This window comes from Gymnogyps californianus, chromosome 8, assembly GCF_018139145.2.
Source record: "Gymnogyps californianus isolate 813 chromosome 8, ASM1813914v2, whole genome shotgun sequence".
NCBI lineage: Eukaryota > Metazoa > Chordata > Aves > Accipitriformes > Cathartidae > Gymnogyps > Gymnogyps californianus.
In genome coordinates, this window is record NC_059478.1 from 34364792 (window position 1) to 34390093 (window position 25302).

At 48.6% G+C, this 25302-nt stretch overlaps 1 protein-coding gene across 1 annotated transcript in view; it reads left to right on the forward strand.

Annotated features, from left to right (window-relative positions):
* Window positions 1–25302, forward strand: part of RAVER2 (ribonucleoprotein, PTB binding 2) — a 111422-nt gene that overhangs the window by 74277 nt on the left and 11843 nt on the right. Inside the window, exons 4-9 of the mRNA XM_050901076.1 lie at window positions 14580–15049; window positions 19017–19208; window positions 20108–20234; window positions 21181–21263; window positions 24749–24853; window positions 25048–25159. Coding sequence (XP_050757033.1) covers window positions 14580–15049; window positions 19017–19208; window positions 20108–20234; window positions 21181–21263; window positions 24749–24853; window positions 25048–25159 — 1089 coding nt within the window. The remainder of the gene's footprint in view (window positions 1–14579; window positions 15050–19016; window positions 19209–20107; window positions 20235–21180; window positions 21264–24748; window positions 24854–25047; window positions 25160–25302) is intronic.

Genomic DNA, 25302 nt, shown 5'->3' on the forward strand with positions numbered 1-25302 from the left:
GGTACAGACTTGGCAGGCATTGCGGCGCTCCCTCTGTCCACGGCTGTGGCTGCCTTTGAGGTGCCTGTGGGACCTGGATGGGGTAGAGATAAGGTGGGTGGTGCGGCTCTCCCTTTGCCCAGGGCTGTGGGCATGTTCTGGTTGGCTGTAGGATGAGGACAGGGTACACATACGGTGGCTGTTGCGGAGCTCCCTTTGTCCACGGCTCTGGGTGCCTTTGAGCTTCCTGTGGAACCTGGATGGGGTAGAGATAAGGTGGGTAGTGCAGCTCTCCCTTTGCCCATGAGGGTGGGCACCTTAGGTCTGTCTGTACGATGAGGACGGGGTACAGATACGGTCAGTGTTGCGGAGCTCCTTTTGTCCACGGCTGCGTGTTGCTTCCCGCTGCTTGTGGGACCACGACATTGTAGAGAGGTGGTGGGTGTTGCGGCGTACCTTTGTCCGCGGCTTCGGGCACCTTTGAGCTGCCTGTGGGACATGGATGGGGTAGAGACAGGGTGAGTGGTGCAGCTCTCCCTTTACCCAGGGCTGTGGGCACCTTCTGGGTGTCTGTAGGATGAGGATGGCGTACACATACAGTGGGTGTTTCGAAGCTCCCTTTGTCCATGGCTTTGGGCACCTTGGAGCTGCCTGTGGGATGTGGATGGGGTACAGATCCATTGGGTGGTGCAGCTTTCCTTTGCCCATGAGGGTGGGCACCTTTTGGCTGGCTGTATGATCATGACGGCTGCAGATACGGTGGCTGTTGTGGAGCTCCCTTTGTCCATGGCTGAGTGTTCCTTCCAGCTGCTTGTGTGGTGGTGACATGGTACAGATGTGGCAGGTATTGCGGCGCTACCTTGGCCCATAGCTGTGGACGCCTTTGAGGTGCCTGTGGGACGTGGATGGGGTAGAGATAAGGTGGGTGGTGCGGCTCTCCCTTTGCCCAGGGCTGTGGGCACCTGCTGGTTGGCTGTAGGATGAGGACAGGGTACACATACGGTGGCTGTTGTGGAGCTCCCTTTGTCCACGGCTGTGGGTGCCTTTGAGCTTCCTGTGGAACCTGGATGGGGTAGAGATGGGGTGGGTGGTGCAGCCCTCCCTTTGCCCATGAGGGTGGGCACCTTAGGTCTGTCTGTAGGATGAGGACGGGGTACAGATACGGTCAGTGTTGCGGAGCTCCTTTGTCCACGGCTGCGTGTTGCTTCCCGCTGCTTGTGGGACCATGACATTGTAGAGAGGTGGTGGGTGGTGCGTCTCTCCCTTTGCCCACGAGGGTGGGCGCCTTCTGGGTATCTGTAGGATGAGAACAGGGTACAGATATTGTGGGTGTTACGGACCTGCCTTTCTCCATGGCTTCGGGCACCATGGAGCTGCTTGTTGGACCTAGATGGGGTAGAGACAGGGTGGGTGGCGCAGCTGTCCTTTGCCCACGAGTGTAGGCACCTTCTGGCTGGCTGTGTGGTCGTGACGGGTACAGATACGGTGGGTCTTTCAGAGGTTCCTTTCTCCACAGCTGCCTGTTGCTTCCCACTGCTTGTCGGACCACGACATTGTAGCGAGGTGATGGGTGTTGCGGCGCTCCCTTTGTCCACGGCTGTGGGCGCCTTTGAGCTGCCTGTGGTACGTGGATGAGGTAGAGATAGGGTGGGTGGTGCGGCTCTCCCTTCGCCCAGAGTTGTGGGCACCTTCTGGTTGGCTGTTGGATGACGACGAGGTACAGATACAGTGGCTGTTGCAGAGCTCCCTTTGTCCACGGCTCCGTGTTCCTTCCCACTGCTTGCAGGGCCATGACATTGTAGAGAGGTGGTGGGTGTTGCGGCACTCCCTTTGTCCATGGCTGGGTGTTCCTTCCAGTTGCTCGTGGGACCATGCCATGTTACAGAGATGGTGGGTGTTGCGGCTCTCCCTTTGCCCACGAGTGTGGTCACCTTCTGGCTGGCTGTGTGGTCGTGATGGGTACAGATACGGTGGCTGTTGCGGACCACCCTTTGTCCGTGGCTGGGTGTTCCTTCCAGCTGTTTGTGGGACCATGACATTGTAGAGAGGTGGTGGGAGTTGCAGAGCTGCCTTTGTCCATGGCTGCGTGTTCCTTCCCGCTGCTTGTAGGGCCATGACATTGCAGAGAGGTGGTGGGTGTTGCGGCGCTCCCTTGGTCCACAGCTGTGGGCACCTTTGAGCTGCCTGTGGGACGTGGATGGGGTAGAGATAGCATGGGTGGTGCAGCTCTCCCTTTGCCCACGAGGGTGGGCGCCTTCCACGTGTCTGTAGGATGAGGACGAGGTACAGATACGATGGGTGTTGCGGAGCCTCGAAGTCTTTGCTCGCCCGTCTCCTCGCCTGCCAGTGTGGGCTGGCACAGCCCTTTTTATAGCCGTCTGGGGCCAACTGTGTCACTGCCCCCTTTGTGACGTGGACCACCACGAGCGATCTGCTGGCTGTGCCGTGGTGGCCATGACCTCACCAGGGCTGGTGCCTGGAGTTGGTCCTGCATCCATGTGATACCGCTTTTCTAGCAGTCAAATGAGAAGGAACAATTAAATAAACAAGAAACTGAAATAGAAAATGAGACTTGGTATTGCTGGGGAAGGAAATGAAGTAGCTGTAGGATCAACGTAAAGAAGAGCAGCTCAGCAGAGGTTAAAAGAGAATTAAAAGCAGCAGGTCCTAGCCACTGTCCTGTTTTAAAGATATGGAGATTAGTGGGTTTGAAGGCTATTGTGGAAGAAAGACGCTTGTTGAGATTTCTGAAGGTGATCTTTCACACCTTTGGCATTGAAGACATGTCCCAGTGCCCAACCCTGCGTCCACGAGCGGCTGGCAATGCTGTGGGTATCTGTGGGTGAAGTGCGAGACTTGGGTCTGTCTTTCTGTGAAAGGAACCAAAGGTGTTGCTGAGGTGAGATTGTCCATGGCTGCGTGTTCCTTCCAGTTGCTCGTGGGACCATGCCATGTTACAGAGATGGTGGGTGTTGCGTCTCTCCTTTGCCCACGAGTGTGGTCACCTTCTGGCTGGCAGTGTGGTCGTGACGGGTACAGATACGGTGGCTGTTGCGGAGCTCCTTTTGTCCACGGCTGCGTGTTGCTTCCCGCTGCTTGTGGGACCACGACATTGTAGTGAGGTGGTGGGTGTTGCAGCGCTCCCTTTGTCCACGGCTGTGGGTACCTTTGAGCTGTGTGTGGGACGTGGATGAGGTAGAGATAGGGTGGGTGGTGCAGCTCTCCCTTTGCCCAGGGCTGTGGACACGTTCAAGTTGGCTGTAGGATGAGGACGAGGTACAGATACGGTGGCTGTTGCAGAGCTCCCTTTGTCCATGGTTGAGTGTTGCTTCCCACTGCTTTTAGGACCATGACACTGTACAGGGGTGGTGGGTGTTGCGGCGTACCGTTGTCCACGGCTATGGGCACCTTTGAGCTGCCTGTGGGATGTGGATGGGGTAGAGATGGCGTGGGTGGTGCAGCTCTCCCTTTGCCCAGGACTGTGGGCACCTTCTGGTTGGCTGTAGGATGAGGACGAGGTACAGATACGGTGGCTGTTGCGGAGCTGCCTTTGTCCACGGCTGCGTGTTGCTTCCCGCTGCTTGTGGGACCATGACATGGTATAGACGTGACAGGTATTGCAGTGCTCCCTTGGTCCATGGCTGTCGGCGCCTGTGAGCTGCCTGTGGGACGTGGATGGGGTAGAGATAGGGTGGGTGGTGCGGCTCTCCCTTTGCCCAGGGCTGTGGGCACCATCTGGTTGGCTGTAGGATGAGGACGAGGTACAGATACGGTGGCTGTTGCGGAGCTCCCTTTGTCCACGGCTGCGTGTTGCTTCCCGCTGCTTGTGGGACCACGACATGGTACAGACATGGCAGGTATTGCGGTACTCCCTCTGTCCACGGCTATGGGCACCTTTGAGCTGCCTGTGGGACGTGGACGGGATAGAGATAGGTGGGTGGTGCGGCTCTTCCTTTGCCCAGGGCTGTGGGTCCCTTCTGGTTGGCTGTTGGATGAGGACGAGGTACAGATACGGTGGCTGTTGCGGAGCTGCCTTTGTCCATGGCTGCGTGTTCCTTTCAGTTGCTCGTGGGACCATGCCATGTTACAGAGATGGTGGGTGTTGCAGCTCTCCCTTTGCCCACGAGTGTGGTCACCTTCTGGCTGGCAGTGTGGTCGTGACGGGTACAGATACGGTGGCTGTTGCGGAGCTCCTTTTGTCCACGGCTGCGTGTTGCTTCCCGCTGCTTGTGGGACCACGACATTGTAGCGAGGTGGTGGGTGTTGCGGCGCTCCCTTTGTCCACGGCTGTGGGTACCTTTGAGCTGCGTGTGGGACGTGGATGGGGTAGAGATAGGGTGGGTGGTGCAGCTCTCCCTTTGCCCAGGGCTGTGGACACGTTCAAGTTGGCTGTAGGATGAGGACGAGGTACAGATACGGTGGCTGTTGCGGAGCTGCCTTTGTCCACGGCTGCGTGTTGCTTCCCGCTGCTTGTGGGACCATGACATGGTATAGACGTGACAGGTATTGCAGTGCTCCCTTGGTCCATGGCTGTCGGCGCCTGTGAGCTGCCTGTGGGACGTGGATGGGGTAGAGATAGGGTGGGTGGTGCGGCTCTCCCTTTGCCCAGGGCTGTGGGCACCATCTGGTTGGCTGTAGGATGAGGACGAGGTACAGATACGGTGGCTGTTGCGGAGCTGCCTTTGTCCACGGCTGCGTGTTGCTTCCCGCTGCTTGTGGGACCACGACATGGTACAGACATGGCAGGTATTGCGGTACTCCCTCTGTCCACGGCTATGGGCACCTTTGAGCTGCCTGTGGGACGTGGACGGGATGGAGATAGGTGGGTGGTGCGGCTCTTCCTTTGCCCAGGGCTGTGGGTCCCTTCTGGTTGGCTGTTGGATGAGGACGAGGTACAGATACGGTCAGTGTTGCGGAGCTGCCTTTGTCCATGGCTGCGTGTTCCTTTCAGTTGCTCGTGGGACCATGCCATGTTACAGAGATGGTGGGTGTTGCAGCTCTCCCTTTGCCCACGAGTGTGGTCACCTTCTGGCTGGCAGTGTGGTCTTGATGGGTACAGATACGGTGGCTGTTGCGGAGCTCCCTTTGTCCACGGCTGCGTGTTGCTTCCCGCTGCTTGTAGGGCCAGGACATTGCAGAGAGGTGGTGGGTGTTGCGGCACTCCCTTTGCCCACGGCTGTGGGTACCTTTGAGCTGCGTGTGGGACGTGGATGGGGTAGAGATAGCGTTGGTGGTGCAGCTCTCCCTTTGCCCAGGGCTGTGGGCGCCTTCCACATGTCTGTAGGATGAGGACGGGGTACAGATACGGTGGGTGTTGCGGAGCCTCGAAGTCTTTGCTCGCCCGTCTCCTCGCCTGCCAGTGTGGGCTGGCACAGCCCTTTTTATAGCCGTCTGGGGCCAACCGTGTCACTGCCCCCTTTGTGACGTGGACCACCACGAGCGATCTGCTGGCTGTGACGTGGTGGCCATGACCTCACCAGGGCTGGTGCCTGGAGTTGGTCCTGCATCCATGTGATACCGCTTTTCTAGCAGTCAAATGAGAAGACACAATTAAATAAACAAGAAACTGAAATAGAAAATGAGACTTGGTATTGCTGGGGAAGGAAATGAAGTAGCTGTAGGATCAACGTAAAGAAGAGCAGCTCAGCAAAGGTTAAAAGAGAATTAAAAGCAGCAGGTCCTAGCCACTGTCCTGTTTTAAAGATTTGGGTGGTACTTGCTGCTGAGATTAGTGGGTTTGAAGGCTATTGTGGAAGAAAGACGCTTGTTGAGTTTTCTGAAGGTGATCTTTCACACCTTTGGCATTGAAGACATGTCCCAGTGCCCAACCCTGCGTCCACGAGCGGCTGGCAATGCTGTGGGTATCTGTGGGTGAAGTGCGAGACTTGGGTCTGTCTTTCTGTGAAAGGAACCAAAGGTGTTGCTGAGGTGAGATTGTCCATGGCTGCGTGTTCCTTCCAGTTGCTCGTGGGACCATGCCATGTTACAGAGATGGTGGGTGTTGCGTCTCTCCCTTTGCCCACGAGTGTGGTCACCTTCTGGCTGGCAGTGTGGTCGTGACGGGTACAGATACGGTGGCTGTTGCGGAGCTCCTTTTGTCCACGGCTGCGTGTTGCTTCCCGCTGCTTGTGGGACCACGACATTGTAGCGAGGTGGTGGGTGTTGCGGCGCTCCCTTTGTCCACGGCTGTGGGTACCTTTGAGCTGCGTGTGGGACGTGGATGAGGTAGAGATAGGGTGGGTGGTGCAGCTCTCCCTTTGCCCAGGGCTGTGGACACGTTCAAGTTGGCTGTAGGATGAGGACGAGGTACAGATACGGTGGCTGTTGCAGAGCTCCCTTTGTCCATGGTTGAGTGTTGCTTCCCACTGCTTTTAGGACCATGACACTGTACAGGGGTGGTGGGTGTTGCGGCGTACCGTTGTCCACGGCTATGGGCACCTTTGAGCTGCCTGTGGGATGTGGATGGGGTAGAGATGGCGTGGGTGGTGCAGCTCTCCCTTTGCCCAGGGCTGTGGGCACCTTCTGGTTGGCTGTAGGATGAGGACGAGGTACAGATACGGTGGCTGTTGCGGAGCTGCCTTTGTCCACGGCTGCGTGTTGCTTCCCGCTGCTTGTGGGACCATGACATGGTATAGACGTGACAGGTATTGCAGTGCTCCCTTGGTCCATGGCTGTCGGCGCCTGTGAGCTGCCTGTGGGACGTGGATGGGGTAGAGATAGGGTGGGTGGTGCGGCTCTCCCTTTGCCCAGGGCTGTGGGCACCATCTGGTTGGCTGTAGGATGAGGACGAGGTACAGATACGGTGGCTGTTGCGGAGCTGCCTTTGTCCACGGCTGCGTGTTGCTTCCCGCTGCTTGTGGGACCACGACATGGTACAGACATGGCAGGTATTGCGGTACTCCCTCTGTCCACGGCTATGGGCACCTTTGAGCTGCCTGTGGGACGTGGACGGGATGGAGATAGGTGGGTGGTGCGGCTCTTCCTTTGCCCAGGGCTGTGGGTCCCTTCTGGTTGGCTGTTGGATGAGGACGAGGTACAGATACGGTCAGTGTTGCGGAGCTGCCTTTGTCCATGGCTGCGTGTTCCTTTCAGTTGCTCGTGGGACCATGCCATGTTACAGAGATGGTGGGTGTTGCAGCTCTCCCTTTGCCCACGAGTGTGGTCACCTTCTGGCTGGCAGTGTGGTCTTGATGGGTACAGATATGGTGGCTGTTGCGGAGCTCCCTTTGTCCACGGCTGCGTGTTGCTTCCTGCTGCTTGTAGGGCCAGGACATTGCAGAGAGGTGGTGGGTGTTGCGGCACTCCCTTTGCCCACGGCTGTGGGTACCTTTGAGCTGCCTGTGGGACGTGGATGGGGTAGAGATAGCGTTGGTGGTGCAGCTCTCCCTTTGCCCAGGGCTGTGGGCGCCTTCCACATGTCTGTAGGATGAGGACGGGGTACAGATACGGTGGGTGTTGCGGAGCCTCGAAGTCTTTGCTCGCCCGTCTCCTCGCCTGCCAGTGTGGGCTGGCACAGCCCTTTTTATAGCCGTCTGGGGCCAACCGTGTCACTGCCCCCTTTGTGACGTGGACCACCACGAGCGATCTGCTGGCTGTGACGTGGTGGCCATGACCTCACCAGGGCTGGTGCCTGGAGTTGGTCCTGCATCCATGTGATACCGCTTTTCTAGCAGTCAAATGAGAAGACACAATTAAATAAACAAGAAACTGAAATAGAAAATGAGACTTGGTATTGCTGGGGAAGGAAATGAAGTAGCTGTAGGATCAACGTAAAGAAGAGCAGCTCAGCAAAGGTTAAAAGAGAATTAAAAGCAGCAGGTCCTAGCCACTGTCCTGTTTTAAAGATTTGGGTGGTACTTGCTGCTGAGATTAGTGGGTTTGAAGGCTATTGTGGAAGAAAGACGCTTGTTGAGTTTTCTGAAGGTGATCTTTCACACCTTTGGCATTGAAGACATGTCCCAGTGCCCAACCCTGCGTCCACGAGCGGCTGGCAATGCTGTGGGTATCTGTGGGTGAAGTGCGAGACTTGGGTCTGTCTTTCTGTGAAAGGAACCAAAGGTGTTGCTGAGGTGAGATTGTCCATGGCTGCGTGTTCCTTCCAGTTGCTCGTGGGACCATGCCATGTTACAGAGATGGTGGGTGTTACGTCTCTCCCTTTGCCCACGAGTGTGGTCACCTTCTGGCTGGCAGTGTGGTCGTGACGGGTACAGATACGGTGGCTGTTGCGGAGCTCCTTTTGTCCACGGCTGTGGGTGCCTTTGAGCTGCCTGTGGGACCTGGATGGGGTAGAGATAGGGTGGGTAGTGCAGCCCTCCCTTTGCCCATGAGGGTGGGCACCTTAGGGCTGTCTGTAGGATGAGGACGGGGTACAGATACGGTCAGTGTTGCGGAGCTCCTTTTGTCCACGGCTGCGTGTTGCTTCCCGCTGCTTGTGGGACCATGACATGGTACAGACCTGGCAGGTATTGCGGCGCTCCCTTTGTCCGCGGCTTCGGGCACCTTTGAGCTGCCTGTGGGACGTGGATGGGGTAGAGATAGGGTGAGTAGTGCGGCTCTCCCTTTACCCAGGGCTGTGGGCACCTTCCGGGTGTCTGTAGGATGAGGATGGCGTACACGTACGGTGGCTGTTGCGGCGCTCCCTTTGTCCACGGCTGTGGGCGCCTTTGAGCTGCCTGTGGGACCTGGATGGGGTAGAGATGGGGTGGGTGGCGCAGCTGTCCTCTGCCCACGAGTGTGAGCACCTACTGGCTGGCTGTATGATCATGGTGAGTGCCGATACAGTGCGTGCTGCGGAGCTCCTTTTGTCCATGGCTGCGTGTTCCTTCCAGCTGTTTGTGGGACCATGACATGGTACAGACCTGGCAGGTATTGCGGCGCTCCCTCTGTCCACGGCTGTGGCTGCCTTTGAGGTGCCTGTGGGACCTGGATGGGGTAGAGATAGGGTGGGTGGTGCGGCTCTCCCTTTGCCCAGGGCTGTGGGCACCATCTGGTTGGCTGTAGGATGAGGACAGGGTACACATACGGTGGGTGTTGCGGAGCTCCCTTTGTCCACGGCTCTGGGTGCCTTTGAGCTTCCTGTGGAACCTGGATGGGGTAGAGATGGGGTGGGTGGTGCAGCCCTCCCTTTGCCCATGAGGGTGGGCACCTTAGGTCTGTCTGTAGGATGAGGACGGGGTACAGATACGGTCAGTGTTGCGGAGCTCCTTTGTCCACGGCTGCGTGTTGCTTCCCGCTGCTTGTGGGACCATGACATTGTAGAGAGGTGGTGGGTGGTGCGTCTCTCCCTTTGCCCACGAGGGTGGGCGCCTTCTGGGTATCTGTAGGATGAGAACAGGGTACAGATATTGTGGGTGTTACGGACCTGCCTTTCTCCATGGGTTCGGGCACCATGGAGCTGCTTGTTGGACCAAGATGGGGTAGAGATAGGGTGGGTGGCGCAGCTGTCCTTTGCCCACGAGTGTAGGCACCTTCTAGCTGGCTGTGTGGTCGTGACGGGTACAGATACGGTGGGTCTTTCAGAGGTTCCCTTCTCCACAGCTGCCTGTTGCTTCCCACTGCTTGTGGGACCACGACATTGTAGCGAAGTGATGGGTGTTGCGGCGCTCCCTTTGTCCACGGCTGTGGGCACCTTCTGGTTGGCTGTTGGATAATGACGAGGTACAGATACAGTGGCTGTTGCGGATCTCCCTTTGTCCACGGCTGCGTGTTCCTTCCCACTGCTTGTAAGGCCATGACATTGTAGAGAGGTGGTGGGTGTTGCGGCACTCCCTTTGTCCATGGCTGGGTGTTCCTTCCAGTTGCTCGTGGGACCATGCCATGTTACAGAGATGGTGGGTGTTGCGGCTCTCCCTTTGCCCATGAGTGTGGTCACCTTCTGGCTGGCTGTGTGGTCGTGATGGGTACAGATACGGTGGCTGTTGCGGACCTCACTTTGTCTGTGGCTGGGTGTTCCTTCCAGCTGTTTGTGGGACCATGACATTGTAGAGAGGTGGTGGGAGTTGCAGAGCTGCCTTTGTCCAATGCTGCGTGTTCCTTCCCGCTGCTTGTAGGGCCATGACATTGCAGAGAGGTGGTGGGAGTTGCGGCGCTCCCTTGGTCCACAGCTGTGGGCACCTTTGAGCTGCCTGTGGGACGTGGATGGGGTAGAGATAGCATGGGTGGTGCAGCTCTCCCTTTGCCCACGAGGGTGGGCGCCTTCCACGTGTCTGTAGGATGAGGACGAGGTACAGATACGGTGGGTGTTGCGGAGCCTCGAAGTCTTTGCTCGCCCGTCTCCTCGCCTGCCAGTGTGGGCTGGCACAGCCCTTTTTATAGCCGTCTGGGCCAACCGTGTCACTGCCCCCTTTGTGACGTGGACCACCACGAGCGATCTGCTGGCTGTGACGTGGTGGCCATGACCTCACCAGGGCTGGTGCCTGGAGTTGGTCCTGCATCCATGTGATACCGCTTTTCCTGCAGTCAAATGAGAAGACACAATTAAATAAACAAGAAACTGAAATAGAAAATGAGACTTGGTATTGCTGGGGAAGGAAATGAAGTAGCTGTAGGATCAATGTAAAGAAGAGCAGCTCAGCAGAGGTTAAAAGAGAATTAAAAGCAGCAGGTCCTAGCCACTGTCCTGTTTTAAAGATTTGGGTGGTACTTGCTGCTGAGATTAGTGGGTTTGAAGGCTATTGTGGAAGAAAGACGCTTGTTGAGTTTTCTGAAGGTGATCTTTCACACCTTTGGCATTGAAGACATGTCCCAGTGCCCAACCCTGCGTCCACGAGCGGCTGGCAATGCTGTGGGTATCTGTGGGTGAAGTGCGAGACTTGGGTCTGTCTTTCTGTGAAAGGAACCAAAGGTGTTGCTGAGGTGAGATTGTCCATGGCTGCGTGTTCCTTCCAGTTGCTCGTGGGACCATGCCATGTTACAGAGATGGTGGGTGTTACGTCTCTCCCTTTGCCCACGAGTGTGGTCACCTTCTGGCTGGCAGTGTGGTCGTGACGGGTACAGATACGGTGGCTGTTGCGGAGCTCCTTTTGTCCACGGCTGCGTGTTGCTTCCCGCTGCTTGTGGGACCACGACATTGTAGCGAGGTGGTGGGTGTTGCGGCGCTCCCTTTGTCCACGGCTGTGGGTACCTTTGAGCTGCGTGTGGGACGTGGATGAGGTAGAGATAGGGTGGGTGGTGCAGCTCTCCCTTTGCCCAGGGCTGTGGACACGTTCAAGTTGGCTGTAGGATGAGGACGAGGTACAGATACGGTGGCTGTTGCAGAGCTCCCTTTGTCCATGGTTGAGTGTTGCTTCCCACTGCTTTTAGGACCATGACACTGTACAGGGGTGGTGGGTGTTGCGGCGTACCGTTGTCCACGGCTATGGGCACCTTTGAGCTGCCTGTGGGATGTGGATGGGGTAGAGATGGCGTGGGTGGTGCAGCTCTCCCTTTGCCCAGGGCTGTGGGCACCTTCTGGTTGGCTGTAGGATGAGGACGAGGTACAGATACGGTGGCTGTTGCGGAGCTGCCTTTGTCCACGGCTGCGTGTTGCTTCCCGCTGCTTGTGGGACCATGACATGGTATAGACGTGGCAGGTATTGCAGTGCTCCCTTGGTCCATGGCTGTCGGCGCCTGTGAGCTGCCTGTGGGACGTGGATGGGGTAGAGATAGGGTGGGTGGTGCGGCTCTCCCTTTGCCCAGGGCTGTGGGCACCATCTGGTTGGCTGTAGGATGAGGACGAGGTACAGATACGGTGGCTGTTGCGGCGCTCCCTTTGTCCACGGCTGCGTGTTGCTTCCCGCTGCTTGTGGGACCACGACATGGTACAGACATGGCAGGTATTGCGGTACTCCCTCTGTCCACGGCTATGGGCACCTTTGAGCTGCCTGTGGGACGTGGACGGGATAGAGATAGGTGGGTGGTGCGGCTCTTCCTTTGCCCAGGGCTGTGGGTCCCTTCTGGTTGGCTGTTGGATGAGGACGAGGTACAGATACGGTCAGTGTTGCGGAGCTGCCTTTGTCCATGGCTGCGTGTTCCTTTCAGTTGCTCGTGGGACCATGCCATGTTACAGAGATGGTGGGTGTTGCAGCTCTCCCTTTGCCCACGAGTGTGGTCACCTTCTGGCTGGCAGTGTGGTCTTGATGGGTACAGATACGGAGGCTGTTGCGGAGCTCCCTTTGTCCACGGCTGCGTGTTGCTTCCTGCTGCTTGTAGGGCCAGGACATTGCAGAGAGGTGGTGGGTGTTGCGGCACTCCCTTTGCCCACGGCTGTGGGTACCTTTGAGCTGCCTGTGGGACGTGGATGGGGTAGAGATAGCGTTGGTGGTGCAGCTCTCCCTTTGCCCAGGGCTGTGGGCGCCTTCCACATGTCTGTAGGATGAGGACGGGGTACAGATACGGTGGGTGTTGCGGAGCCTCGAAGTCTTTGCTCGCCCGTCTCCTCGCCTGCCAGTGTGGGCTGGCACAGCCCTTTTTATAGCCGTCTGGGGCCAACCGTGTCACTGCCCCCTTTGTGACGTGGACCACCACGAGCGATCTGCTGGCTGTGACGTGGTGGCCATGACCTCACCAGGGCTGGTGCCTGGAGTTGGTCCTGCATCCATGTGATACTGCTTTTCCTGCAGTCAAATGAGAAGACACAATTAAATAAACAAGAAACTGAAATAGAAAATGAGACTTGGTATTGCTGGGGAAGGAGATGAAGTAGCTGTAGGATCAACGTAAAGAAGAGCAGCTCAGCAAAGGTTAAAAGAGAATTAAAAGCAGCAGGTCCTAGCCACTGTCCTGTTTTAAAGATATGGAGATTAGTGGGTTTGAAGGCTATTGTGGAAGAAAGACGCTTGTTGAGATTTCTGAAGGTGATCTTTCACACCTTTGGCATTGAAGACATGTCCCAGTGCCCAACCCTGCGTCCACGAGCGGCTGGCAATGCTGCGGGTATCTGTGGGTGAAGTGCGAGACTTGGGTCTGTCTTTCTGTGAAAGGAAGCAAAGTTTTTGCCCGGGACTGCCATGTGCTGTGTACTTTGGTTGGTCACTGGAAGAAGACACATGAATAGCTTCCATCTTTTTGGTTCACTGCAGACTGTTGGATCCTCTTTAATTCTCAGGGTATGTGGCAACAAGTGCCAACTGCACCATAGTAGTTTCTCTATGAAAATCAGGTAACACTTCTTCACTGTGAGGGTCATCAGTCACAGTTACAGGTTGCCCATAAAGGTTGTGGAGTGTCCGTCCTTGGAGATATTAAGAATCCATCTGGATATGGTCCTGCAAAACTAGCTCTGGGCAGTCGTGCTTGAGCAGAGGGTTGGATAAGATGACCTCCAGAGGTCCCTGCCAAGCTCATCCTATCTGTGATATGCTTTATGAACTGAAAACCCAAAAAAGATCCAGTTAACTTGAAGTGGAAATTTATTGATGCTGTGTTCAAAGAAATCAATGAGAATCCGTAATGTGTTGACTTTAGTATAAAATTTAATTGCTTTTTGTTTCCCTCATGTAGAATTTTGCTGTGCTTGAAGTACTGTGGTTATGTGTTTCTGTAGTCACTATTTGTGTTAATTACTCATGATGTCTAGGTGATAATGTGAAATTTTACAATACATATTACAGCATATCTCTCTATCTGTTGCATCTTCAGGTTAAATTCCAAACTCTTGTTTTTCCTGTGAGCTATACTGGTGGGTTTTGGGGGGAGGGAGAGGTATAGTGTCGAGGTTTAGGCCCATTGGCAACAAAGCATGACGCAGCCACTCGCTCGCTCCTCAGGGGGGGCCAGACTGCTCACACTCTTCCCCTGCTGCAGCGTGGGGTCCCTCTCATGGGGGTCAGCCCCCCATGACCTTCTCTAACGCAAGTCCTTTCCACGCGCTGCAGTCCTCCACAAACTGTTCCAGCATGGGCTTTCCCACAGAGTCACAGCCTTCTCCGGGCCCAGCCACCTGCTCTGGCGTCGGGCCCTCCAGGGGCTGCAGGGGAATCTCTGCTCCACCGTTAACCTCCATGGGCTCAGGGGGACAGCCTGCCCTCTCACCACGGGCTGCAGGGGAATCTCTGCTCTGATTCACCTCCTCCCTCTCCTTCTTCACTGACCTCAGGGTCTGCATGGTTATTTCTCTCACATCCCGCTCCTCTCTTTGCTGTAGCTCCTCTTCTTCCTCCCTCATCAGCCTTTTGCCCTTCTTAAATATGCTGTCACAGAGGCGCTACCACTGTTGCTGATTGGCTCAACCTTGGCTAGAGGCGGGTCCGAGTTGGAGCTGGGGAAGCTTCTAGCAGCTTCTCCCCGTTGCTGATTGGCTCAACCTTGGCCAGAGGCGGGTCCGAGTTGGAGCTGGGGAAGCTTCTAGCAGCTTCTCCCCGTTGCTGATTGGCTCAACCTTGGCTAGAGGCGGGTCCGAGTTGGAGCTGGGGAAGCTTCTAGCAGCTTCTCCCCATTGCTGATTGGCTTGGCCTTGGCCAGAGGCGGGTCCGAGTTGGAGCCAGAGAAGCTTCTAGCAGCTTCTCACAGGAGCCACCCCAGTAGCCCCTCCCCCACTACACAAACCCAACACATGTAGTAATTACCTCTGTAGCTGGAGAGAAGCTGTGGTAGGTGATGTAACTTGTTTTGGTCTCTTACAGCGTTCGTTACTCTGTTAAATGGAGAGCAGGCTCAAAACGCGATTCAGAAATTTCACCAGTATTCTCTTCGGGGAAAAGAAATATCCGTGCAACTCCAACCAACGGATGCTTTGCTGTGCATTACTAATTTGCCCACTTCATTTACGTTAGAAGAGTTTGAAGAACTTGTGCGTGCGTATGGCAATGTCGAGAGGTGTTTTTTGGTCTATAATGAAGTTACTGGCCATTCAAAGGGCTATGGCTTTGTGGAATATATGAAGAAGGACTCTGCTGCAAAGGCGAGACTGGAACTTCTGGGGAAACAGTTAGACGAGAGCACTCTCTTTGCACAGTGGATGGATGTGAACCAGCTGACGACAAATCTTATTCACTCCAAGTGCCTTTGTGTAGATAAATTTCAAAAAGACTACGTTGATTCAAAAGAACTGATCCAAGCTTTCTCACTAAAGTATAAACCTGTTTTCTGCCAGGTATGTTGAATTTGTATCTTTTGGAAGATCATGGTCATGATTTAAGTAGCTCTGTATTTGCATCTTCACTGCTTGCTGTCTTATCCTTTTATTTTTCATTTAAGTAGTGAATGGTTATGCATCTGCATTGTGATACATGATATGGTACAGATGCTTTATTGGTATGGGTTTGCAGCGATTGGTCAATATCATCTGGGAATTCTGCAGGAGACCTCTCCCGTGACACGCCAATAAAATGTTTATAAGACATCCCCTCCTCATGTATTTTATTGAAAATAATTTTAGAAATATTTTAGAGAGCTTTTAAAGTAAACATTGATGATGGTTTTATTGCTCGGTAAAGAAAACCAGAGTGTATGAACACCACAAGTGCAACAGTTCAGATGATGGAGAATATATATCTATATATGTATATAATTAATATGTTTAAGAAAGCTCTGCAAATATCTCGTGTGTTTTTTCCCTAACTGGAGAAGATGTAGGCTTGGGATCTCGTAGTTGGCTGGGCTTGCCAGTGATAGAAGTGGTACATCTTTTGGAAAGCTTGCAGGTACAGAAGAGGTGGATCCTTACTAGCCTTTGCAAGTGTCAAGGTTTCCTTCTCATCATCATGGCTTGTGAGATACTGGACCACAAATAAAATGTGGCTTGTAGAAGTGGTGCAGACCAGTATACCATAAACAGGCAGTAGAAAGCAAGCTTGCTTTATAGTCACACAGTTGGGTATGATTTCAGTTGTTTGTTGGTTTTTTTTTCTTAAGTATCTTGGAAGGCTGCTCAGGGATTAGCTTCAGGGATAAGTAACCAGAGATTCTCAGCATCTAAGACCAGAAGGTCCATCAGACTGTCTAGCCGGACCACCTGCAGGTCATCATATTTTCCCTAGTGCACTTTTCGAGCCCCAGTAATTTGTAGTTGGCTAAAGTACATCCTTACACTTGCTTGATCCAAATATACCAGGAGATGCATAAATTGGAAGTAACTCTTTCCAGAAGGAAAGTCTGTTTTCTCAGTTGAATGTATCTGGCTTCAGTTTCACCTCACTGATGACTAGATTGAGGAGCCTTTGCTCTCCACTATTTTCTTCCTGTAAGAAGGTATTAAATGCTGTAATCAAGTCACTTGCTTAATCTTTGTTTAATTAGCTGAACAGATTGATCTTTTAAAGTCTTTTACTTCAGGGCTTTTTTCCAGCTGTCAGATAATCCGGAGGCTGTTATCAGCTCCCTCAACAATTTTTCAACATCCTTTAAAAATTCTGAAGTTCAAAGAACAACAGGCTGCTTTGATAGGTTTTCACTAACAGTATTCTACTATGCAGTTAGAGGCACTTAAAAATGGACTTTTACCTTCCTTCTTAAATCATAATGATACATGGGTCACACCTGGTGTAGGTGCTGGTGTAGGTGAGGAGGGTCTGTTTGTGTATGCATTATATCAGTAAATGGCACTAAATACATGTTTCTATAAAATACAGGAATTAAAACAGTATGCTTTGAATTAGGGAATAGGCACCCAGTGAAAAACATATCCAAGAAAACATTCTTGGCACGTTCTCGTATTACCTATCACTTGTATAAACACACTGTGTAATAGACTAATAGGTAGATCGTAGAAGTATGATAATAGAAGAAAAATAGTTTTACTTATGATTTATTTTCAGTGATTCTCAGAGAATAAATGTGTGATTTATTCTCAGTCATGCCCCATGTTTCCACTGGGCACCCAACAGGTACTGACTGGTGAGGGAGGCTCTGCCTCGAGGGGTGGTGGGGAGAGGCAGCAGAGGTGCTGGTTTGCGGACGTAATGGGTGAGTGATGGAGGTGAACCCCATGGGCTAACAGGGGAAGCAGCCCTCTGGAGAGGGAAGATATGAGGATGGAGGCAGGTAAACAAGTAGTTCAAATTTGATAGATGGAAAAGGGAAGATGGTGGATGAATTCTCATCACAATAGTGCTAATTAATCATGGTTTTATGAGTGAGATGACCTAAAAATTAAGTACAAAGAAAGGAGAAGGAGGAAGACCCAAGAAAGTGTGGAAGAAGCAAGGAGGGGGCTGTGACATGATGGGTAGAGACATAAGAGGAAAACTAGGAGAGGACAGGGTAGCAGAAACCTGGGTGGGGAGGGAATTTCAATAGAGAATGACTAGGAGAAGTGCCTTTGTCTGGAAAACTTCTCCTGGAAGAATGAATACGTTTTAGAAAAACAATTAAAATGTTCGTTCGCGCTCTTATTATTTTACGTCTTTGTGACTACAGTCTCTCTCTCCTTTCCTTTTCCTAGTCTTGATCAATCCAGCCTTCACACCACTCTTGCATTCAGATTGTCCCTCCAGTAGGGTCACTTTGACCATTTTGCCTGTCTCCTGGTATGGCTTCTTTAACGTAGCTGTCTTGTGCTGCTTTCATGGCTTAGTTCTGCTGGTAACTGATGCAGTGTTTCATCATGTAAATATGATCTTTTACCTAAAATTCTTAGCTGAACTCATGAAATAAAATCTGGTTTATTTCATTTTATTCCAAAGTTACCATTTTTTGAAACCAATTTGATTTCTCCTATATTGACAACAGAAATGTTCTGTCGGGAAGAGCTGAAGCCAGATACTTATACATGGGTCTTAGAAAAATGGCTTTTCGTAGGACTTACAGAAACATGTTTTATCCTTTGCTTCAACAAAATGGAGCGGAAAACCTGATTCCTTTCTTATGTCAACTTTAAATTGTCACTAGGAGGTCTCCACTGTTATCTAGATAGGGACAGAGGGCTTTTCTTCAGTACCTGTTTACTGAGGAAGTTTTAAAAATTCCTGATCTGTTTGCAAGAATACTAATCACTGCACTTCCACATGTTAAATGAGTTTTTAACTATGTGTGAAACTACAATATATTCCATAGCTGCAAACCATTCTTTTCACAAGTACTTCAGATCTTTACCAGTGCAGCTACACTGATGTCAAAATAAAATATAATGCTTCTCCACATAAAGACACACATATATACATAGCATATACATATTTATGTATACATTTATATATCAAAATTTGTGTGTTCTCTGGAGCTCTTCCCAGAGGCCAGTCTTTAACAGTGGCATTAAAGATCTGACCACCCTCTTTTTCTTAAAAATCTTTGAGATTTATATTTCAATTGTTAGTGTAAGTTTGTGGGACCTAATAGCTGGGAATAGGTTGTTTTTATCCAGTGAAATCTAGAGGAGATTTCCTCTCTTCCACAGCAGAGCTAGTATCAGTATATCATTTCTGTTCATTTTGGGACTGGATATTTTTGCCTAAGCTTTATTCCTTCCCTTCTCACCCCCCTTTTTTTGTTTGATTTAAATCTGCTCAGTCTGCTATAAAACTCTGCAAACAAAGGACAGAGCATTGTTTGACACGTAAGCCTGTTTCCAGTCCGCTTGATTGATCAGTCTGGCATCTTCTCTTGGCATTAAATACAACCACAGACTTCATATTCTCCTAAAAGGCAGTATATATCAGTGGAATTTGCATTGTTACGTGTTTCAACAACTATCATGTAGTCTGATGAATGATGTTTTTATTATTGTAGGCTTAAAAACTGAACAATAACGAGTTTATAATTCTTATCCTGCAAAATAAAAATAAAAATTATTGTAGCATACAGCTGTATTTACAATTTCCTTCTCATTCCTTCTTTATTCTGAAAATACGTGTTAAATACATTTCATAGCTCCGGTTCTCCATGAGATTAGATTGAAGTGAAGGTGGTAATTCAAGCAAATAGAGCATGCATGCCAGATATCATATGAAGATATGCTATTCAACTTATATCTAGCACATTTGAGACAGAAACATACTGATTTGGGTAGGCATTAACATAGGGTGTCAACTGTTTGTGAAGTGTTTTGCAAGGGATAGGTGAAAATATTGCAAGGCAGTTCCTGAAATTCCCCATTTTGTTCAGTGTATTGTGAAACGTTGTTTCAGTTTGCTCAGGATGAAGACAGCTACATTGGTGACTTTGCGGTGGTTGAGTACGAAACTGCAGAGCAGGCTGAGAAAGTACAAGAAGTCACCGACGGCATGACTATCAAAGGGAAGAGAGTCCAGGTGTCGTACTGTGCTCCGGGAGCGCCAGGCAGAAGCACGTTGGCAGCACTTATAGCAGCGCAAAGGATGGTAAGATATTTGCAAATCTGTTTTCAGAATGAGTGTGATGCACCTTGAGCGGCCTGAGGTGGGTCAGAGGGATTCAGCTGCTTTGCATTAGGAAAACAAGCCAACCTTTTGGAAGCGTTAGCCTTTTTTTTTTTTAATCTAGGCAGTCCAATTCAGTCTCCTTCCTAGGAAAAGCATGGCCACATTCTGCAAGGAGGAAGGGTAAAATATGGCCGTAAGATATCACAAAGTTGTACTTACATAGCTCTGGGATTTTAGTAAATTTAATTTTCTGTAAGAGAAATTGTTCCAGTTCAAAAGTAACTGGAAGTGGAGTCATTTGACAAGCAAAAGCTTGGTTTAAAACAGAGAGGCAAGAATTTCTCAATTTTAAGATAAATTTGAAGGTAGGAGAAATAGTTTAATTTCATGCTCGATACAGAAGAAAGCTTTTTACACCCACATGTCTTATCAAATTATTTCCTAGAAAATTGGATGTGATAAGTGTTATGTGAAGCTGTCTTAAAAGTGGCAGCAGGACAGTCTCATTACTTGGGCTAGCTTTAGCCCACATCTTTATAAAAGAGATGAGTGGTGCTATTATAAGATAGTGTGTGGTGTTCATGTTAACAGTGCCTTTCATATTCTCCTTTATTGATAACTCTGTCTTGGTTTAAGGGAAAAAAAGAAATGTGTCTCAGGAAAAATAATACGCTTGAAATTTTGGGGGAATAGTTTGTTAGGCATTTCATTTGAGGGAAAAGGAGCATGGAAAGGAGCAGGACACAGGGAAGGAGGTGCTGGGATTATTTTCTGTGTAAAATGAAGTATCTATGTTACAGTCACACAAGTTTGAGGGATTTAAATGTATTCTTTGTTTCCTCCTGATTCTAACATTTTTGTATCTCTCTTAATTGGAGATGAGGAACAATAGGAAAGGCTTGCTTCCAGAGCCAAATCCAGTGCAGATTATGAAAAGTTTTAATAATCCAGCAATGTTGCAAATGCTACTGCAGCCACAGTTGCGTGGACATGCTGTTAAACCTGGTAAGTTGTTTTAAAACAGAGTTGAAAAAAGAAACGCTGTTCTTGGTGATACAAGGTGTTCAGCAGAGGAGAGAAGCAGGAATACTGTTTTAAAATCTGTGCAGACACTGTTTCAGTGTGTTTGTGTAGACACTTTCACATTTAGTGAAAGCAAAAGCAAGAGGTGGATTGCTACACTATTGTGTCTGGGTAAAATTCAGTGTTACCTGAAAATGTCCTCACATTAACTCTGTGGTCTCTGAATGTTTATATTAGAAATGGGTTTAAAATGAAATGTCTTTCGCAGTCATCATTAAAATGGCAAATTTAAATCTGATTCGAGATCTGAATTTTGCAGCCTGAGTCTTTCTCCTGAGGTTTCCGATGTAAATCTTTATTCACTTGGATGCTACCATAGTTGTACACAGCATTTTGTAACGGCATTAGCCAAAAATATTTCTCTGCCTTCTCATTAGGATGGATGTGAATAAACATATTAAAAACAATCTTAGCACATTTCAAATGGTGAAAGTATTAGGAACAGGAATGAGAACAGATAATTTGAGGAGTCAAGGACAGCTAAGAGTTTGTGACATAATCTACTGACAGAAGATACACAGAAATTGTGTGTGAACACTTTAGTGAAGAAACACTTTAGCTAATGCTGAAGTTTCAAAGCACTTTAGATAATGCTGTGGTCTTGCAGTCAACTGCAGACATTTCTGCATCGTTGAGCAAAACTCTCAGCTTTAGAGGAGCTCCATGAAAGTACATTTGATCTCTAATATGCTGTTAATTGCAGATCAAAGCTGGGTATATTGAAAGGTTTCCTTACAGTAACCTTTAGTATACGGGAAAGTTTCGTGGAAACTATAGAAATAGTTAGAAATATAGAATAACTCTCATAAAGATCTTTACTTGCCTAACTTATAAAACACTGCAACTTTGTCTTGTGTTTCTAAAACAGTTCTTGGAGCATCTGCAGGTTTACCTCACCTTATAAATTCAGCAGTTGGCCCACCTTTTTTGCAGTTGAATAAAATTCATCAGGTATGTGACAAAAAAACTTTTGTCAAACTATGTATTTGTGGAGATCTTAGCATGAAAAATATTCTTGAAGTTTTAAGAAATTAGAACTAAAATCAAGTGTTCTCGTTAAAGCTATCTTTAAGAAAAGCATTCTATTATGAGATGCCTCTGGGGATGTAAGAGCAGACTGTGCTTACTATCCATGAGTGAGTTATTTTATCTTAAATGAGCTTTTGATTTGCTAACGCCTGCCGATGTAGAGACAACTTGCCATTACTGGCAAAAAAAATCTTCTTTAAATTAGTGCTTGAGGAGCATGGCCCATCCATTTCTCTTGGAGCTCCTCATACACACTTCCTGTAGAGACTTCATTGTTTTTTCTTATTCAAGCCAACAAGCTTAGCATCATTATCTTCATTTTAAAGCTTGCAGGGACCAAAATGTGCTATATATGCCATAAAAAACAGTGATTTGAAGATGTTACTTGTTAGTCAAAAAAACCCCAAGGTTATAAGCTGTTTAAAGTGTTCTCGGGGTATCTGTAATTCACTGTAAAGTTGATACGACTTCCATATGGACACCAGAATTTCTGAAAGATACTATACCGGATATTTGGGATGAGTTTGCCCAAGAAATTGGTGATGAGAACATGCTAGAGTAGCACCCACGACCAGAACTCCTCCCTGCAGCAGTGCACTTGGCCAGCAGCCTGCCTGGCCTGCCCTGCCTCGTATTGAGGTTCTGTCAGAGATTTCTCCAGCTGTGCCAGGAGCCAAAATTTTCCTTTGATGTTCATGGCGGGGATTTTCGTAAGTACCTATGTGAGGGACTGGAGTCAATTGCTTTGACTTCCTATTTCTGATGTTTCAGAAATTCCCATTTAAAAAATAAAATCCCCTTAAGTATTAGTTGTTATTTCCGCTGTTCTTTTGGCAAACACAGAATTACAGATCTTAAAAAAAAAAAAAAAAAAAAAAAAAAAGACCAAATTAAAATGCAGAGATACCCCTTATGTTAAGTATATTTAGCTTTTCTATTTTTTTGGCTAAAAACTGGTAGGTGAATATATTAATTTTGAATAAATACTACTTAGTTTTGCCCCATCAGATGACTTGCTTTTATCCTGTACAATGAAAAAATACATCATTCTTTGCTTTTACTTCTTTTATTTAAATGACATTTTCAATTGGTACATTTATTTACTGCTGCTCTCCCTTCAGCCTTGGAGAGTCTATGCTTCCTTGGAAGGCAATGTGAATGTTTTCCAGTCGCAGCTGGAGACGGGCATGTTTCACACAGTTAACAGTGTGATTGATGAAGATCCAATGTTTTTTGGCTTAAGAGTGCTGCAGCCAAACAACTTAGTGTTTTCTCTTTAGAGAGACTTACAAGTCTAATTCTCTTCCAGGGAGCTTCCTGTCATTTAATTAGCTTCAGACCTGGTCTAATAGCCTGAATTTTATTGACAATGATTTGATTATCCCAATTCCTTCTATTAGGCACATTTTTCTGTTATTCAGTGACTTACTTCAGAGTATTCTCTAAAGCCAGAGAACCAGGTCACTATTTTTATTGTCTTGAAATTCAGTATTGTCACAAGATAGAGGAACAGGCTTGGCTTGACTCTCTCCCCACCTCCCCAGTCACACACTGATTCAGCTTCCTGTGTATCTTGGTTTTGCTATTTTATGTTCAAGGTTTTGTAAAGTAATATAATGAGAAGAAACAATATTTTCAGGATGATTATGCCACAACATTATAAAATAATTGATAAAAAAAGATTTAACGGAGGGGAATTTGAACAAATGGCTTATTCATCCAGTAATCTTTCCACTCTGGAGGCAGCATGACTTTCAACTTCTTTCTTTTAATTTCTCTTAGTTGCAATTATCATGTGCCAAAATAATGCATTTTAAACTTATTCAGTGATGTGTTTTCCTCAGTCATCCAGCAGTTTATTAAATTCTTGTTAACCCAGAGACTTTCTTTTGAGGATTCTAACCAAACTGTTTTTCCACTCTTGTATTTCTGAAAGTTTTGCAATTGAACTAATACATTTTCTTTCTTGACATAACCAAGTTTAGAAGGAACAACCAGTGGTACTGGTGACAATAAACAGCCCTGGATAATTTATATTGGAAATCACTAAGACAATTAAAATAGCAGATGTGTAACTAATCTAGATATGGCACACTTTTGTTCTAAATTGCACATTTCTGGGTCCAGAAGACCGTATTATAGGCATAGAGTTTTTTTCCCTAGAGAATTTGACCCTACCACACAGAGACACAACCTAGGCTTGAAAATATTTGTGAGGTGTTTTGCAGGAGGCTGCGAAATCTACAAAGCCAGGCACTGGGAGAGCTGCCTTCTTTTTGGGTTCCATCTTCATTACCTGGTTCTGGTGATCTTTCCTATGTAGGAGATCTCAAAAAAATGAGGAAGGCTATACTCGTAGTGATTTGACGCAGTCAGAGTCCCATGTATCTGTTCTTGCACCGCTGTGCAAAAAGGTTTGTAGAGCAACCTATGTTTTGCCTGGCAAATTATGCTCAGGAGCTGCTGCCAGAAAGACAGTTTCAAGCCTGTGTTCAGCTAGCATGAATCATAATGGGATTTTGTGATCTAGAGTGGACATAAGGGTTCTTTTAAGCCACTGTACTAGCCAGAGCACATCATGCCAAATATACCAGTAGCAGAGTCTGAACGTGGTGCCCCAAAGCTGTTAAGTGGCTCAGTTCTGGTGGCACACTGATCCAGAATTTTTTGAATGAAAAATACTAATATTTTATAGACTTGACAATCTGTAGGCACTGTGATTTGTAAGCTTTTTTATGGTTCTGGAATAGAATTTCATGTAGATAGTTACCACTAAAAAGGGGGGAGGGGGGAACACATCTGGATGTTCCTTTCTGAAAGTAAAGATGCTGTTTGGTAACTGTAAAGCAAAGGATGGAAGTCCCTGCCAGTTACAGCTGAGTCCTGTGAAGTGTATAGATATTTGGCGGAGATTGTGTATTAGAATTGCAATGCAAGGCACAATGCAAATGTTAACAAACAATGAAGTCCTTATTCACAGAGCTCGTAATCCCCTGAAGTCCTTGTGTCTCATCTTTCTTATTGGCACTGTAGGTAACTCCCCTACCTAGTCTGTCTGCAGAGGCTTCAAACACATTTAGCTTTCCCTGTTGGCTTAGACGCAGGGGCTGCAATGGAGTCTGGATTGTATTTGGAGTATGGTCTTGATCCTTTAAAAGCCATTAGAAAGCATACTTGTGGTTGTGAGGTGGAAAAAAGGGCTAGGCGGAAGAGAGGTTAAAAGAACTTGAAATAACTTTCTATGAATGAAGCAAAAATTTAGTTCTGTGCAGGAAACAGTTATTTTCCTTTGCTGTATTAACTCAGAAACTAATTTAAATTTCTTTAAGCAGTATCGTCTGAAAATGTTTCAAGAATGTACTGTTTTCCATGACTGTCAACTAACACTTCTTTTAATAATTTCACAGAGCTCCATTCTGGGGAGTACATCTAACTTGCTGCTGCAGAGCCCTGCTCACCTACCATTGCCACAGCAGCAACTGATGAAGATTGAAAACATTCAGGCTAATAATGTAAGGTCATTGCTTTAACTTCAACTGTCTTTTGGACATTCTTATAACTGCTAAAACAAATAATTTTTTTCATCTATATGTATAATTTAACAGTTTAGTGTATCTAAAAAGATTAACTGAATGTGAAAGTTACAAGAAATAGCTACAGACAGATTATTTTAATCATTTACACAGTTTTCTGTTCTTCCTTATAGAAACCGGGTTTGCTGGGAGAACCTCCAACAATGCTACTTCAGACAGTACTGGGAATAGGGGTAATGCCATCAGTGAGTTCAGGCATGGGAACCCGTGGAGAAGCTCTTAAGTGTAAATGACGTTTTATTTCATACCAAATCAGTAGAAATGCTCGGCTTGAAATTGTGCACCTTACTTTCTCCCACTTTAGCAAAAGCAATAATACATTTGAACCTTATCACTGCACAGTAAGGTAGGCAGAGAGCTGGACAATA